This window comes from Microcebus murinus, chromosome 4 (genome assembly GCF_040939455.1).
Source record: "Microcebus murinus isolate Inina chromosome 4, M.murinus_Inina_mat1.0, whole genome shotgun sequence".
Taxonomy (NCBI): domain Eukaryota; kingdom Metazoa; phylum Chordata; class Mammalia; order Primates; family Cheirogaleidae; genus Microcebus; species Microcebus murinus.
Genome location: NC_134107.1, coordinates 69,683,743 through 69,699,937, shown reverse-complemented (window position 1 = coordinate 69,699,937; position 16,195 = coordinate 69,683,743). Strand labels below are relative to the sequence as shown.

At 33.8% G+C, this 16,195-nt stretch overlaps 1 protein-coding gene across 20 annotated transcripts in view; it reads left to right on the top strand.

Moving 5' to 3' along the window:
- The window catches only part of PICALM (phosphatidylinositol binding clathrin assembly protein), a 98,751-nt gene that overhangs the window by 66,055 nt on the left and 16,501 nt on the right, over positions 1-16,195 (top strand). For 2 of the 20 annotated variants that reach the window (XM_012738693.2, XM_012738701.2), the window contains exons 13-19: positions 2,666-2,815; positions 8,482-8,589; positions 10,395-10,526; positions 10,622-10,652; positions 10,807-10,906; positions 13,928-13,951; positions 15,168-15,227. In XM_012738693.2, the coding sequence (XP_012594147.1) occupies positions 2,666-2,815; positions 8,482-8,589; positions 10,395-10,526; positions 10,622-10,652; positions 10,807-10,906; positions 13,928-13,951; positions 15,168-15,227 (605 nt within the window). Of the gene's footprint in view, positions 1-2,665; positions 2,816-8,481; positions 8,590-10,394; positions 10,527-10,621; positions 10,653-10,806; positions 10,943-13,927; positions 13,952-15,167; positions 15,228-16,195 lie in introns of those variants that run through there. The other 18 variants (XM_012738705.2, XM_012738699.2, XM_012738703.2 and 15 more) reach the window with 14 other exon arrangements.

Sequence of the window (16,195 nt, the reverse complement as noted above, 5' to 3'; positions counted from 1 at the left end):
AATAAGGTTTAATTAAGGAAAAGAAAAGTTTGTGTGTTTATAGGAAAGACATTTAAGATTCCACCTAAAAATGAAATTGAGAAGAGGATACAAGCTCTCCTGTTTGCCTCGTTGCATTATTAATGAGGCTTTGGTTTTTTAAGAAATGATCTGGAGTCTAAAGAAGCACTTGGTATTGAATACTAATATTGAGAAGACTTAGGTTGTCATCTGAAAACTTTGAGTTATAGTAGATCTAAAAGTATACAATATTATTAGCTCAGGGAACTGTTGAGTATTTGAAGCAAGATTTCAAAATTTAAGTGTAAAAGAATCATTCATTCTGAAGTTTACTTTATTCTTAGTTGGCATGAAACATACAACACTTTATGAAAAAATAACTTTTCTGTGTGTAAATGTGATATTAATTATTTAGGACCTCAAGACTATAGTATGCCTGTGCTGCTATTTTAGTCCTTGTTTTCACTTTTTTGGATTTTTTCTTCATGACTCTAGTGTAACATAAAATTACACTTTCAAATGAGTAATATAAAAATAATGGGCAAAACTATTTTAAAATTTTTAAGGTATTTACAGTGGAGTTGCCAGTCTAGTAGATAAAGTTAAAGTTGGAATAGCTGGAACATTATCATCATATCTTAATGAATTTATTTTTATTATTACAGTATAAGTTCCATTAATAGATTAATATCATCCAGATTACCTAGTGTTCTATCAAGTAGACTAGAAGCTGTTTTTCCTTATTGTCTGATTGATCTAAATATAAATATACTTGTACATGTTTATGCATATTCTTCTCTAGAATGTTTCATATAATAGGAAATGATTGAAATTAGGTGCTTGGATAAAACAGTATCAGTTGATAAAACAGCAGATAACTAGTAACCTTTCCTGATTATGTCTCATCGTAAACCAATGGATCTGTTATACAAATGTGTGTCCTTTTATAAAAATGATTTTTTTCATGGCTTTTTTTTGTATGAAAGACTAGAGAGATGCTTTTTGTTACTTATCTGACAAAATATAATGTCCTTTAGAAACTCCATGCCAATACCACGTATTTAAAAATAGCACTTTCAACCTAACTGGTCAAGTCTAAACTTAATGTAGTTCCCATCTTATGCAAGAAGGAATTAGAGTGGCCATCAGTACATTTTTATTTTAATACAAAAAACCAACTTCTTATATCTGACTGTTTTCTACTTTTTATTTCTGAATTATTTTTTCAGATCCTGTTTTCCCCAGTGTTCCATTTACTGGGGAGTGGATGAGTTGGAATAGTATAATCAGCAAATTTTGGTACATTTGTGAATTGATGGTCCATAGGAATGTTTAATTCCTAGAAAAGCTCTCATGTCATACAAAAAAATAAAATTATTTAAAAGTTGTATTAGCCAGGTACGGTGGCACATGCTTGTAGTCACAGGTACTTGGGAAGCTGAGGCAGGATTGCTTGAGCCCAGGAGTTTGAGGTTGCAGTGAGCTATGTGATGATGCGACTACACTCTAGCTGGGCTAACAGAGCAAGTCCCTGTCTCAAGGAAAATAAAATTATGTTTAAATCCATGATCTTAGTATTTTCTTGATGTATTCCTTTTTCAAACATTTGTATTTGGATTTGTAGAACACTTGCCTTGAATTTATTGACTTCAGGGAAGTGTGCCTATAGGAAATGAGCTGTTCCTGAGGCCATTGTTGCCTTCTTATTGGTCAGTCATACAGTCTTAAGAGTAAAATATAGTGCCTAATACTGTGAAGGTTCTACCGTATATTTCAGTGACAACCCAGAACTAGATTAGTATAGATAAGAATAGGCTGCTGATTGGAAGTATAGGAGTTTCTTTTCATTTTTACTTGTTTTACAATGAAAAAATTATGACACTGTATTTTTGCTGCTTTTTATTTCTCTCTCTCTTCAGTTAACTCTAAATCTTAAGAAGGTAGGAAAGATAACTTTCAGTCATTAGAATGACAATTATCTTGAATAAGGTAGGTACAGAAAGTATCTGATTCTAGAATATTAAATATAGGATTTGATAATAGTATACATTAACACTTGTTCCTTTAGCAAATCATTTAAAGACTTTGAAGGTCTTAGCTAGACCCTCAGTCCTGTTCCCAGTCTATTAAATGGGCAGTCTTCCATCTCTTTTCTTAATTGTCTAAAATTTCTTTTACCATCCTTAGATCTTTATTTTTTATTTCCTACCTTTGAACCTATATAGGAGTTATCTATACACACTAGAAACAGCTTCTTGTCCCTAATTTGTCATTACTCTCCATCTTTTTTTGAAAGTTTGATTATATCAAATACATACCAATTATTTATATCAATTATTTGAGTAAACAGAGCTATACCAACAAAGCCAATATACTCCCACCTGAGGCGGGGGAAGATAGGTGCAGGGTGGGTGGGTCTTTTATAAGAGCATCTTGGTTATTATTCTCTCTCTTTAAACTACCTGACTATTGGTTTTTTTCTGAAGATTCATTTTAAAATATGTTAAATGCAGTTCTTTCATCTTGGTGATTAGATATTTTTGCATTTAAAATTAATAAACAGTAATGTAGCTACAACTTTTCACTTTGCATCTTTTGACTAATTACAATACTAATTTATTTACTTCCTTTCTTCATTTTGCTGTAATACATTTGGACTGCACAGATCCTTTCTCTGCTACTATAGATGCTGTTGATGATGCCATTCCAAGCTTAAATCCTTTCCTCACAAAAAGTAGTGGTGATGTTCACCTTCCCATTTCTTCAGATGTATCCACTTTTACTACTAGGACACCTACTCATGAAATGTTTGTTGGTAAAGTACCATTTAACCTTTTTTTTCCAATTAATGTTTATACTGCCTAAGTATTTTTTACGTATCCATTAATTACTTTTAAAGCATTGCAATAATTATGTTAGATTTTAATATCAAATTCTAAAGTAAACTAAACAGCAATACTGTAGTGAGATTTCTTTGACACTAGCATCCCTAATTTTATATAATACAAGCTTTTAGGAAAGAAAATTTCCTTTGATGTTGAACTTTTTAGTGTTTTGTTCTCTATCAAGTTATAGTGCAATACTCTAGCTGTCTAACATCACATGTAGCATCTTGTTTTAGTTTGAAAAGTTGGCTGAAAAGTAACATCTCTTAAGCTTACATGTTCATATGTGCTTAATTTTTTTCCTTTGTACTGGGATAGAGGGTGGTTATCACTTTTAGCAGTAATCTTTAATCTTTTTTTTCTTTTTTAAATGTTGCACATTGCAATTTTGTATTGTCTAAAATCCATACATACCCATCTTCCTATTCTTAAGGGTTTCACTTTATTGTTAGCCTGGATAGATAAAAAGTAGGAAGTGTATGCTCCATTTTAACTAGTAAAACGAGAAGGCACCTTGACTTTTGAATATCCTGTAATTGCAGTATAAAAACCCATAACAAGGCAAAATTTTACACCAAGCTTATACAGGAATAAAAAGTTCTTAAGTATATACTAAAGCTGAAATAAATGTTTTTGAATCCTGCCAAAAAAGATGCTAACTGCCTCTGAAAAGATGGTAAAACTGCTTTTATTCAGTTCTGAGAAACTTAGGAAACTTAGCTTAAGGTTATGTAAATTTAAATATTTGATTAAAGCAGCATGCAGAAAGTCGTATATGTACCCTAAACAGATCATGTAAATAAACACTTCGTAACTATTCTATTAGAAAGGAAAGGAAGGAGGGAAATACCTAGAAAACAAGTTAATAGTGGAAGGAGATTGGAGAAGTTTCAAGTCAGGTGTCCTGGTTATATGTAACTAGTCTAATAGGTGAAACCATATATATATATACACTCAAAGTGTAATAATTGATTGCAGTAATTCTTTCGTGCCTTTTAAATACATACAAGATCACCAACTCCTGCTCTATAGGATTAAGAACAATACAGGAAATTCATGAATAGCCTCATATTTAGATACCCTCCAACTGTGCCAGAAGGAAGACATTTATTTGACATGATGATCAGTGTAATAGGTAGTTTGTCCTCACTGAAGCTTCAGGAACACTGAATAGTTAAGTGGAGAGTGGGTTGTGGTCTTAAGTATGCCACAAATGGGAGTTTCTGTGAAAGGATCTGGCCTGCTTCTTCATCTGTAAAACCACACATTATAGGACAGGTTAGTATTTGGCTAAAAACCTAACAGCATCATATTTCTTTTTCTAATGAGATGCAGTAATGTGTTGATTTTTAAAAAAATTTTGTTGTAGGCTGGGCGTGGTGGCTCACGCCTGTAATCCTAGCACTCTGGGAGGCCGAGGCAGGAGGATCGCTCAAGGTCAGGAGTTCGAAACCAGCCTGAGCAAGAGCGAGACCCCATCTCTACTATAAATAAAAAGAAAATTAATTGGCCAACTAAAAATATATAGAAAAAATTAGCCGGGCATGGTGGCACATGCCTGTAGTCCCAGCTACTTGGGAGGCTGAGGCAGGAGGATCTCTTGAGCCCAGGAGTTTGAGGTTGCTGTGAGCTAGGCTGATGCCATGGCACTCTAGCCCGGGCAATAGAGTGAGACTCTATCTTTTTTTTGTTGTAAACATAATATTTTTTTAATAGAATTTTTTAAAAAGAATGCCAAGTGCTCAGACTCCTCATTTTTTGTTTTGTTTTATTTTGTATTTCTCAATTACCCATCCTACTCCTAACTGTTCCTCCTCTTCTCTTTCTTTTTTCTACTTTCTCTTCTTTCTCTCCATCCTCCCTGCCTGCCTCCTTCCTTCCCACCCCCCACTCAGCCCCCCTTCATGCCTTGTGCCTTGTACCTTGTATGCCTTGTCAGAATTTTTTGTGGCACTCAGGTTAATGCTAATACTACCCTTATGTGCCATGTTACTTCTGCTGTAGCTGGCTTATTTGGAGGTAGGTAATAGTATCTTTAAAATTTATCTGTTTATGCAAGAGGGATTTCTTTTTTTGTTCTTAAAATGAGTTTTTTTTATAAAAACTTGGTAAGAAAAATATATACTTGTTTGCTTTTGAAGAACACACCAGCTTTTGCCTACTTTTGTTTTCCTCTAATTAAAAATGATCATCTTCTTACTTTACACTCAGGATTTTAAATTTTTAGTAAAGTATGTACATTTTAATATTACAAGCTTATGGAATTTGTAATTCTATGTGTGTTCACCTGTCTTTCTAAATATATTTTAGGCTAGTACAATAGCAATAAAACCTCATAAAGTCTACCAAATTTTTGTGTGTGTGTGTGTGTGCATAGCAGTTATTCCTTTAAATTGGCATTAGGAAGTGTGTGTGACACTAGAGTTAAGGTTCTTGACTGGCAGTAAGAATTAGGCATGCCTAAATATATTTAAAAACAGAATTTATGAGAGTATTTTATAGAATATACTTGGATCTCTGGTGAACTTGGGTTTGAATTCTAGTTTTTCATTAACCATGTGACTTTAAGCAAGTATTTAACCCTACTTCATAGGGTTTAAATAATATTCTGTTTATAAAACCCTTGCATAGTATTTAATAGGGTTTAATAAATCATTGCAGTTACTTTCACAAAAAAGTAGGAAGCCTAATTTACCATGGAACTACTATTAACAGCCCAGCTAATTTTTCTTTAAGGTGTTTGGAATGCCTTTCTGTCTCCAAAGCTTGTCAATCTTGTACCTTTCAGTTAGTTAATTGTTGTCTCTTGAGATTTACCCTTCAGGGCAGTGGTTTCCAAATGTTAATCTGTGGACTGGTGCTGGTCAGTGACAAAGTGTTCTTTCTGGGCTTTAGTTAGATGAAAGAGTAGGCAGGATAATGTAATGATCATATCATAAAGTTAACCCTAACTCTGAGAGCCTGTTCATTTTTTTGTTTGTTTCTAAACTTTCTCCTTTGAAATGATACTGGTTTGATCTTTGTTTTAAGTAACTTTTAAAAATTAAATGTTTAAATTCACTGAATTAAGCTAAAAAAGTTAAATTAAATTAAATGTTGTCAGTCCTTTTATCCAAAAAGTGACTCTAGACAAAAGGCCATTAAGCTGATGATGTTCATCTAAATGATAATGCAAAACTGTTACCTTGATGGTGTGTGTGTGTTATAAGCACTCGTTAATTACTTAAAAGATTGCTGCTTTGGGGCCGGGCGAGGTGGCTCACGCCTGTAATCCTAGCTCTCTGGGAGGCCGAGGCGGGCGGATTGCTCGAGGTCAGGAGTTCGAAACCAGCCTGAGCAAGAGCGAGACCCCGTCTCTACTATAAATAGAAAGAAATTAATTGGCCAACTAATATATACAAAAAAAAAAAAATTAGCCGGGCATGGTGGCACATGCCTGTAGTCCCAGCTACTTGGGAGGCTGAGGCAGGAGGATCCCTTGAGCCCAGGAGTTTGAGGTTGCTGTGAGCTAGGCTGACGCCACGGCACTCACTCTAGCCTGGGCAACAAAGCGAGACTCTGTCTCAAAAAAAAAAAAAAAAAAAAGATTGCTGCTTTGGAAACACACTGATTCCTTCCTTGATAGCTAATCAGCTATTGCAATTTATTAAAAGTTTCCTTTTTACTTTTTTTCATCTGTCTACATAGAGGCTTTTAAAATTTGAGATACAAGTTCTGGATTACTTTATATTCTTTTGACCTTTTGTACTTTGGGGTAATAATATTGTAATTGGTGCCCCTAGCTACCTCAGGAGATGGCTCCTCTCTTTATAGAAAGAAATGAAGTCATTTCTATATTACTATGAAGAATAGGCTTATCTCTGGGATATCAGCCATATTCTGGAAGGCTGGGACAAAAATAGCAAGAAAAAATAGAAATTTGATATATTGGTCTAGTTTTAAATTGTTTCATGTATGATCTAAAAGTTAGTGATATCATAGCGAAGGCTGTTACTAGAATGATTTAAAGAACAAAATATATATACTACTTAAACACTGTAATGATAGCATGAGCACATAATTAACCATTTGAGTAGTTACATTGGCTTTTTATATAAAGAGTTATGAGAAGAACCGGTAAGCCCATGGTCTAATTCTTAAACAGCTTGTATACTTTAAAATGTTACTAAATCGGTAAGTCTAGAATTCTAGGAATTTTTTGATGACTAGGCAGGAGATTTGTATTATTAGATTATTTTGTATCTTTTTTTTTTTCTTTTGAGACAGTCTCACTTTGTTGCCCAGGCTAGAGTGAGTGCCGTGGCGTCAGCCCAGCTCACAGCAACCTCAAACTCCTGGGCTCAAGCAATCCTCCTGCCTCAACCTCTCAAGTAGCTGGGACTGCAGGCATGCGCCACCAAGCCCAGCTAATTTTTTCTATATATATATTAGTTGGCCAATTAATTTCTTTCTATTTATAGTAGAGACGGCGTCTCACTGTTGCTCATGCTGGTTTCGAGCTCCTGACCTTGAGCAATCCGCCTGCCTCAGCCTCCCAGAGTGCTAGGATTATAGGCGTGAGCCACCGCACCCGGCCTATTTTGTATTTTGATGGTGTTTGTGTTCTCATTGTATGACCAGTGTCTTTGAGTAAGTGTAGTTTAAGGGTTAAGTATGGAATAAGATCAAACTGGTACATTCTCAAAAAATTTGTGCCCTACGGAATATTCATTATTGTAGGATATAAGATGCTACTTAAAGTAGTATCTTTGATGTATACCAGCTTATATGGTTCATATGAGCCTGGTATGTTTGCTTTTATACCATTAGTGTCAGTGTAACACAGGCAGATAGAATAAGGCTTCCTGTTTATGGTTTGGTGTTTCAGGCTAGAGTTAGTTAGGTTAATTAGCATGTTTGATAGTATACTTGTTAGCCCCCTTGTTGGGAGTAGTAAGCTGAAGTTAGAGGGTGGTTCAGAGTTGAAAATGGTATATCTTTTTTTTGGTATTCTGAAATCACTTGTACAGGTGGACGTAAGGATTGGTGGGTTACAACTTTCAAAATCCTGTCACTTCCCAGGTGAACCTAAACCATTTAGTTTTTGATTAATTTTGAAGGAAGGAAGGGAGTAAAGAAGGAAGGAGAGAAATATGGAAGATGGGTAGATAGCAGTAGAGACTTTTATCTTGGGCATACTAATAAGGTTCATATTTTTTTAAGCACCATAGAATTCTTATTTTATTCTCAAATGATCCCTTATGTTGCATGTATATTTTGCTTCATGCAAAATCTTGTAATTTTATTTTTGTTTAGTTTTTAGAAGATTATCAGCATACAAAATTAAAAAAAGATAAGCAAAGATTTTATTTCTGTAACGAAGCATACTTGCACTTCATCAGTTGTTCATTTGCTAGTTTTTTCATTGGGATGATTTTGTTATGGAAAATGGAATCACCATAAGAAATGTGGTATAGAAAACATTTTGTTTGAGGAATTGGCTGTTTTTGTTTTGGAATTTATTGCTTTCTCCATTATATTGTCATCATTTTTAAAAAGCTTTAAGTGTAGTGTTTTTAAAGAATTGAGCTTTTTTTTCCATTTTGGTTTTTCTCAGGATTCACTCCTTCTCCAGTTGCACAGCCACATCCTTCAGCTGGCCTTAATGTTGACTTTGAATCTGTGTTTGGAAATAAATCTACAAACGTTATTGTAGATTCTGGGGGTAAGAAAAATTTTTATTAAAAGTACTAAAATGTTCTATTAATAATTTAGATTTTGTGTAAGGAAAGATAATGCTGCTTCTAGTATGTGTAAGTAGATTAAGTTGGGGTAGCCAAAGAAATCATCCCCGTTCTCCCCAACTACCAAACGAGAACTCTTAAGGAACTATTAGTCAATATGCTTTTCCTGGTGGTAGTGTAGACTCTGGGAAGCTTTTGTTTGTCCCAAAGCAAAATAAAAGGGAAAAATGAGACTTAGCTCAATAGAATGCTAAGTTGTTGGTAACTATATATAGTGTTGTGCCTTAAAAAGGGATATAATTTTTACCTTTATGAAAATGGATAATAACCTTTTATTTTAATGTATAAAATTGGCTGTTTTTTGAAAACCAAGATAATATATAACCTGTGGTATGTTAAACTTGTTTAGATAGTCTGTGTATAAATAATAAATATCAAACCTGTGGATAGAGGGGCTTTTTATTGTTTTAAGAATGATCATTATTAAAGTTTATTTGTCTTAAAAGACTTTTATAAATCTGCAGGGCCAGGTTTTCACCTTGTGTTTTTGTTAATACCTTATTAATTTGAAGTTCTTATAAAACTTTGATATTCATTAATTCTATTCTTACCATGGGATGGCCTTTGATTTGGTTAAAAATTAAATTTTAGCTATGTAAAGAGAATACACTCTTTTATATTCTCTGAGATGTTCTTAACTTTATAGCATATAATAGTTATCAATAAAGTAAGAACTTTATCAAACTTATGAAGAATGTATGGACTAAGAATTTATTTTTTTTCTTTATACTAGTAGGTTTATAATTATACCTTTTTGATGCATTTTGAGTTTTTCCTTTTGAGTTTGTTTTACCTGGGAAAAAGTAAATAGAGACCAATTGTTCATATTTTTAAGCTACCATCTTTGGTGACTTTTCTTTTTCAAACTCTGTAGTATTTCTAGATCATGCTATTGAGTCCCTTAGAGCAGTGGTCCCCAACCTTTTTGTCACCAGGACAAGTTTCATGGAAGACAAATTTTCCATGGGGGAGGGGTGGTGGGGTAGAGTATGGTGGGCACTGTAGCTGGATCCCTATCAGGCTGTGGCCCAGCAGTGGGGTCAGGGGGTGATTCAGGACTGCAGCCTTACAGGGTTGGTTTGGTTGGACTTGCTTTTACCTTCCACCCTTTAGTAAAGAACTTTTAATGTTTTATTTTCATTTTCAAGAAATACCTTCATTTGCTAGATGAATTAATGCAATTAGAGTTGTTTAGAAATTTCTTAGATATAATTTAGATTAGCTCTCATATTCTATACTTTAAAGAGTATAAAAAGGTCTATAAAATATTCTTAAAGTAAAAGGAATTTTTTTCAGAGATATATTTTCAGCCTGTATTTCTTTAGTTATAAGGGAGTCTTCAGAAAGTTTTGCTTGGTGAGGGGGGAATTATATTCTATTTTTCTTCCCTTTCATAATGCTTTTCTCTTAATACCCTTTAACCTTAGTATAATTTGTCATGATATAAGAGAAATGATTTCTGTCAAAACAAGTATAGCCTTCTCAGTTCACTATGAACTGGTGAATTATTCCTTTTTCCATTTTATTTTTTATTTATTTATTTATTTATTATTTTGGACAAGTTAGGAGTTGATCCTGTTTCCATTTTAAAGGCATTTACTTATGCCTATTTTTTGGAGAACTTTTCCAATGAACAAATAAGGAGAAAAGGCAAAGACCTCCCTTAGTAAGCTGTAGCACCATAAAGTTCCTTACAAATTCTATTTCGTCTGTTTGTAACTTTAAGGCTTTGATGAACTAGGTGGACTTCTCAAACCAACAGTGGCCTCTCAGAACCAGAGTCTTCCTGTTGCCAAACTCCCACCTAACAAGTTAGTATCTGATGACTTGGATTCATCTTTAGCCAACCTTGTGGGCAGTAAGTAATCTTTGGATTCTTTAATCTTCTTTAAAATAAGTAGCTTTATTAAAATGAGTTTAGTTTTAAAATGCTTTCTTTTTCTCCTTTCCTAGATCTTGGCATTGGAAATGGAACCACTAAGAAGTGAGTGTTTTATATTGGTATTCTTTCCCTTTGTGTCATTTAGAGGTTGATGTGGCTTTCATCTCCACTGTTTATATAGAGATGTCAAGTCTGCATCTTATATGCTCTATAGAATTAGAAACATTTACTCTTCTCAACTTATGTTTATTTAAAGTGATGTAAATTGGAGTCAGCCAGGTGAAAAGAAGTTAACTGGAGGATCTAATTGGCAACCAAAGGTTGCACCAACAACTGCTTGGAATGCTGCAACAATGGTGAGTTGGAAAAGCTCCTCATATACTAACAAATGAATAATTTAGTTAAATGTGTAACATGAAAACATTTTTAAAGTGATAGGCATAAATAGAAAGATTGCTACTGAGTTTTAGAAGTTTGAGTAATTTGTATTTCTCTTAAAGGAAGCTGGTTGACTATATTTGCCAGGTAGATTTTAGTAGTTAAATATGTATTTAAGGGTTACTTTGTGTTAGACATCATTTAATAAATAATAATGTGATTTTATTTTGGATAATCCTTATATCAACCCTATGTGTTAGCAACTGTTATTATTCTCATTTTACAAATGAGGAAATGGAGGCATAGAGTTATTAAGTAATATGCCCAGAGTTACAGAGTTTTTAAGTGACTAGGTGGATTTTTAGAGCTCAGGCAGGCTACCGCAGAGCGTATGCCCTTAGTTACTATACTACAGGTCTAAAATTTATTACTTAGCTTGTCTAAAACATAAAATCTTTAATTTTCTTCTGATTTCACTATTGGTGAAGAAATTTATACTTGCTTGGTTTTGTTGGTATTGTCTTATAATTTATACAGTTGATTCTCATTATTTGTGGCAGTTAATTACTTAAAGTCACCCCTAACACTGAACTATTACTAGGGGAAATATGTACATATTTATATATATTTCATAAACATTATAATTTTAAATCCTATTTTCAAAAAAAATCTCTGGAAGAGATAGTATTGTCTTTACTTTACAAAAGAAAAAATAAGGTTCAGAGTGTTAAAAGACTTCCCTGAGGCTATTCCACTAACTGGTACCAGAGTTGGAATTCTAGCCCAGTCCAACTGGCCCCAGAGCCAGAGCTTCTTGCAGTATGATGGACCACTTCCCTACCTTCTCCATCTTCTGGTCTGGTATGAGAGCTAAAACAGGCAGAATGTCACCTTTTCCACCTCAGCTGGAAATGAGCTGCATTGGGTGAATCAGATTTTTGCCACTATATGATTTTGCCACTATACACATGTGCAGGAATGACCTGGAAAGCATCGCAAGTATTTAAATAAATTCTTGGGGGCTGCGAATTTTAGCAATTGGGTGAATTTGCAAATACAGAATCCATGAATAGCGAGTAGTAACTGTATTTGCCAATTAAGTAGTTAGCATCTATTACTGAAGAGGTTCTAGTAATGTTTTTAATTACTATAAGGTATGAATAGGCCCAAAGTAGCTTTGTGGCTATTCCTCTATCCTTGGCCAGCTGATATTTTAGCAATCCAACAAATCTCAGCCAGAGAAAACTACTTGTGAAAGAATTTGGAACATGCATTTTTCTAATAGTGGGTCAGTAGCGGTGTTTTGATTACACAGGCAACATATTATAGCCTTCCTGTTGTTGTTAGAAACCGATTGTCCTTGGTATAGCCACTTCATACCATTGCCCTGATTCCCTTTGGTTAATCGTATGTTAAAATTAATAAGGCTGAGCTAAAAATAGTATGTTGATAACATTTATTGAATTTTATTAGCTTCAGACTTCATAAATGGGAAATAATATTGAAATTTAGCTACTTTTTTAACACAGTAATTTTTCACAGATAGTGGTTACTACCATCACTAATGATAAAACATGTTTAGGTGTCTACACACACGCACGCACGCACATACGCACTATCTTAAGCTTGTAAACAGTGCGCTTTGGGAGAGTTTGAGCACCTGTCATCCCAATTTTAAAGATAAAATTATGTGATTGTTTTTGCCCAAGTGCAAAGCAGTTGAAAAGCAGATTTAAACAAATCCAGGCCGGGCTTGGTGGCTCAGGCCTGTAATCCTAGCACTCTGGGAGGCCTAGGCAGGAGGATTGTTTGAGCTCAGGAGTTCAAGACCAGCCTGAACAAGAGTGAGACCCCGTCTCTACTAAAAATAGAAATTATCTGGACAACTAAAAATATATAGAAAAAATTAGCTGGGCACAATGGCTCATGCCTGTAGTCCCAGCTACTCGGGAGGCTGAGGCAAAAGGATTGCTTGAGCCCGGGAGTTTGAGGTTGCTGTGACTAGATTGATACCATGGCACTCTACCCAAGGTAACAGAGTGAGACTTTGTCTCAAAAAAATAAAAAAGCAGAAATCCATCCCTTCTGACTCTGAAATTAGTGTTTTTCCCACTATAGCAGAGTGGGATGGAAAGTTTAGGCTAGTATATTTTATGGTCTCAGATGTGAATTACACATTGATAATATATAGGGAATAATATAAATACAAACGTTAATATTAAAATACAATGAATATTTTCTTTATTTTCTTATATTTAGTATTAATCTATATAAAATATCAGAAGTTTATAGCTAGCACTTGACTTAATATTGACTAAAATGTAATAGATCTCTAACCATGTAGAATTTGTCTGTAAGTCGATATTAAGATAGCAGTATCTATGGTGCTGTGTTATATATGGTAATGTTTAACATCTCTTGAGGGTTTTGTTAAAATATTTGTATTTTCTAGAGCTTCTATTTAATGGCTAACATTTGGGGCTGATGATGTGATTCACTACCTAAGATAAACTACTGCTTTTGACATTTCTTTACATTTCTAACCTTTTTATTAATCCTTAAACACTGTCAAGGTTTTTAAAAATATTTTAATGTAGCAAATTTATTGGAATTTTAATTAAATATATGTTATAGTACAAATTCTTTTAATTAATGCCTCATTTTTTTCTTGTGGTAGACCTCTGATGCAATCCTGTTTATGAGATGCACCAAATTGTACACTATTGACACTACTGATTTATTTTGTGTTTTAATGATATTTGTAATCAATAAACTATCGTGTATGTAAAAAAATGAGGCCAAAGACTAAATTTTCCTTGTCAACCTTGATAGTGTTTTTGTATAGATGTTCTTTCATTAGATACTGAAAATACAAGGGATTTTAGGTAGTTAGTGAGTGTACATGTGAACTAAAATGCTCTCTGTATTTTCTGTTGTGTAAGTACTTGTTCTAATCCAGTGTTATTGCATTATGTAATTGTTCTCCCTGGGAAAAACAGAATGGCATGCATTTTCCACAATACGTAAGTGACCAAAAACTAGCCTTTTTGCAATAAATTGGCATGCTATTAACCACTGCTGTAGCAGAATCTCATAACCTTTCAGCTATTACTTGTTTTCACATTCAGATTTTCAATGTGCAGATATTCTTCCTAGCATCTACTGATTTCATGGGTGTGTTGCAGAATCGATTCTGATGGTGGCATGGGAAATACCAATTTTTTTTCCTTGCTTAATATTCTGCCATTTGCTGCCAGATGGCTGGGTGTCTGTGTGTGTATCTGTGCTGCCACTGTGCACTTGATGACTTCTGAATGAAGGGAAATGTTGATTGTGGTAATGTTTATAATAACAACTGCATGAAATCTTACAGGCTTCTGCTGTACTTGGCAGTTTGTCTACTGCTCTTGCAGATCTTGATTTTTAAGTAGGGAGAGACCAATAAGCCCTATAGACTCACCCAAATGCTAAACTTTTAACTGTTCACTTTAGTGTTATTTTTTTAAAGTTATGCTTCATTTAACTTCTTCATGCATATGTTCAAATTGCCATATAATTTCAAATTATTTTATGTTTCAGCAGTGTTATTGGTCTTTCACCTGTATTCAGTTTTCATTATGAGAAACACAGGCTTAAAGATTGACTGTTCCTCTTAAATAATTTTTAGTATAAATTAGAAAGAAAACCAGCATACATACTCTTTATGTAAGAATGCTGGTTCACAGGAATAGTCATACTCAATAGTGATTTTGAATCTCTTTTGGTTCTTTGAAAAGAGTGAAAGACGTCCTTAGAAACTATTTTTTTGGAAGATCAGGTTATTAATGGATTTGAGAGCTTTAATTTTTTTCTTTGAGTGCTAAAGAAATGAAGTACCTAGGAAAACATTTAAGAATACTTTTTCTGGGTAAACTTTTTTATGATAGTCATAGACTTTAAATTTTAGAACTTTAAATAATTTTTTTAAATCTAGAGATTTTTAAAGCTGTAAAAGCACGTTGAAATCTTAGATCGTTGTATCTAAGTGGTATTTTTTTCATCTAATGAGTCTGCTTTTCTGCTAATTTCATGACACTTTTCATTGAGCATTAATTGACACAATTATTAATGATCACAAGTGTCACTTAATCACAGCTGTCCTAGCAATACTTTTTAGTAGAACTACCGCTATTAAATCCTTGAACTCATTTTGACACAGTAGTTTTACTTCCTTGTTTGTTTTTCCTTTCGCCATATCAGGCACCCCCCGTAATGGCCTATCCTGCTACTACACCAACAGGCATGATAGGATATGGAATTGTAAGTATTTTTCCAGACACAACTTTTAGAAAAAAGATTGATTCATATTTAACATGCTCTTGTGACAGACTTAACCTAGAAAATAATTTTCTGTATTCTCCTAGCCCTAGTGCCTAACACAGTAAACCGTAGCATTGGTTTCATAAGTATTTTTAGAATAATCATTATACAAGAGATATTATTCATTAATGCTCTAGTATTACTTATTTTTATCCTCATAACTTTGCTAGTCATTTTATATTTTCATTATAAAATTCATGTAAACATTAATGTTAACTCTAAACCTTTGTTGCTGTGACCTTATATTTAAATACCAGTGAGGTCTTATAACCTTGCTATTGTAGAGGAAGGGAGAGATTAACATTTCTTGAATTGTATAGGAGTAAATTTAATCTGGTAAAGGCCAGAGAAATTTTTCTATGACAGTGGTTGTTACGGTGCAAAAGCAGTCTTTTAGCCTTTTAAGCTTGTCCACAATGCACATCCTAGACTACTCTTACTCCCCCAACTCTCTCAATAGACTCGCTTAGATAAGAAATGGAGGTAAGTAGATAAGAAATGGAGGTTGAACCCACTCGTAATATATTTGAGGAACTCTTTCTGGTAGAAGGTAGCACTATGTCCCTTGGGTATTGCTTCTTTGGCTGCCCTACTATTTCTTTATGCATATGATACGGAAATAGCTCCTTTCATACATGAGGAGAAATTCCATAGCTTTTGTATTGGTGGTCATTGCATTAAAATGTCTGCACAAAAACTTAGGCCATAAAGTTCCAGATGCAAATAATGGTCTACTTGAAAGGTTAAATAGAACCCCTTGAAAGATATTATTTTAGAGCATTGCGTTTTAACCAAAATAATATAGAGGTCTCTATGTGCATTCTTTTCACACTGGATATTGTCACTTACTGTGTTAACTTTATACTCTGGAGTGGTAATTTTTAAAGAAACAGATGTTTGGTTGAGAT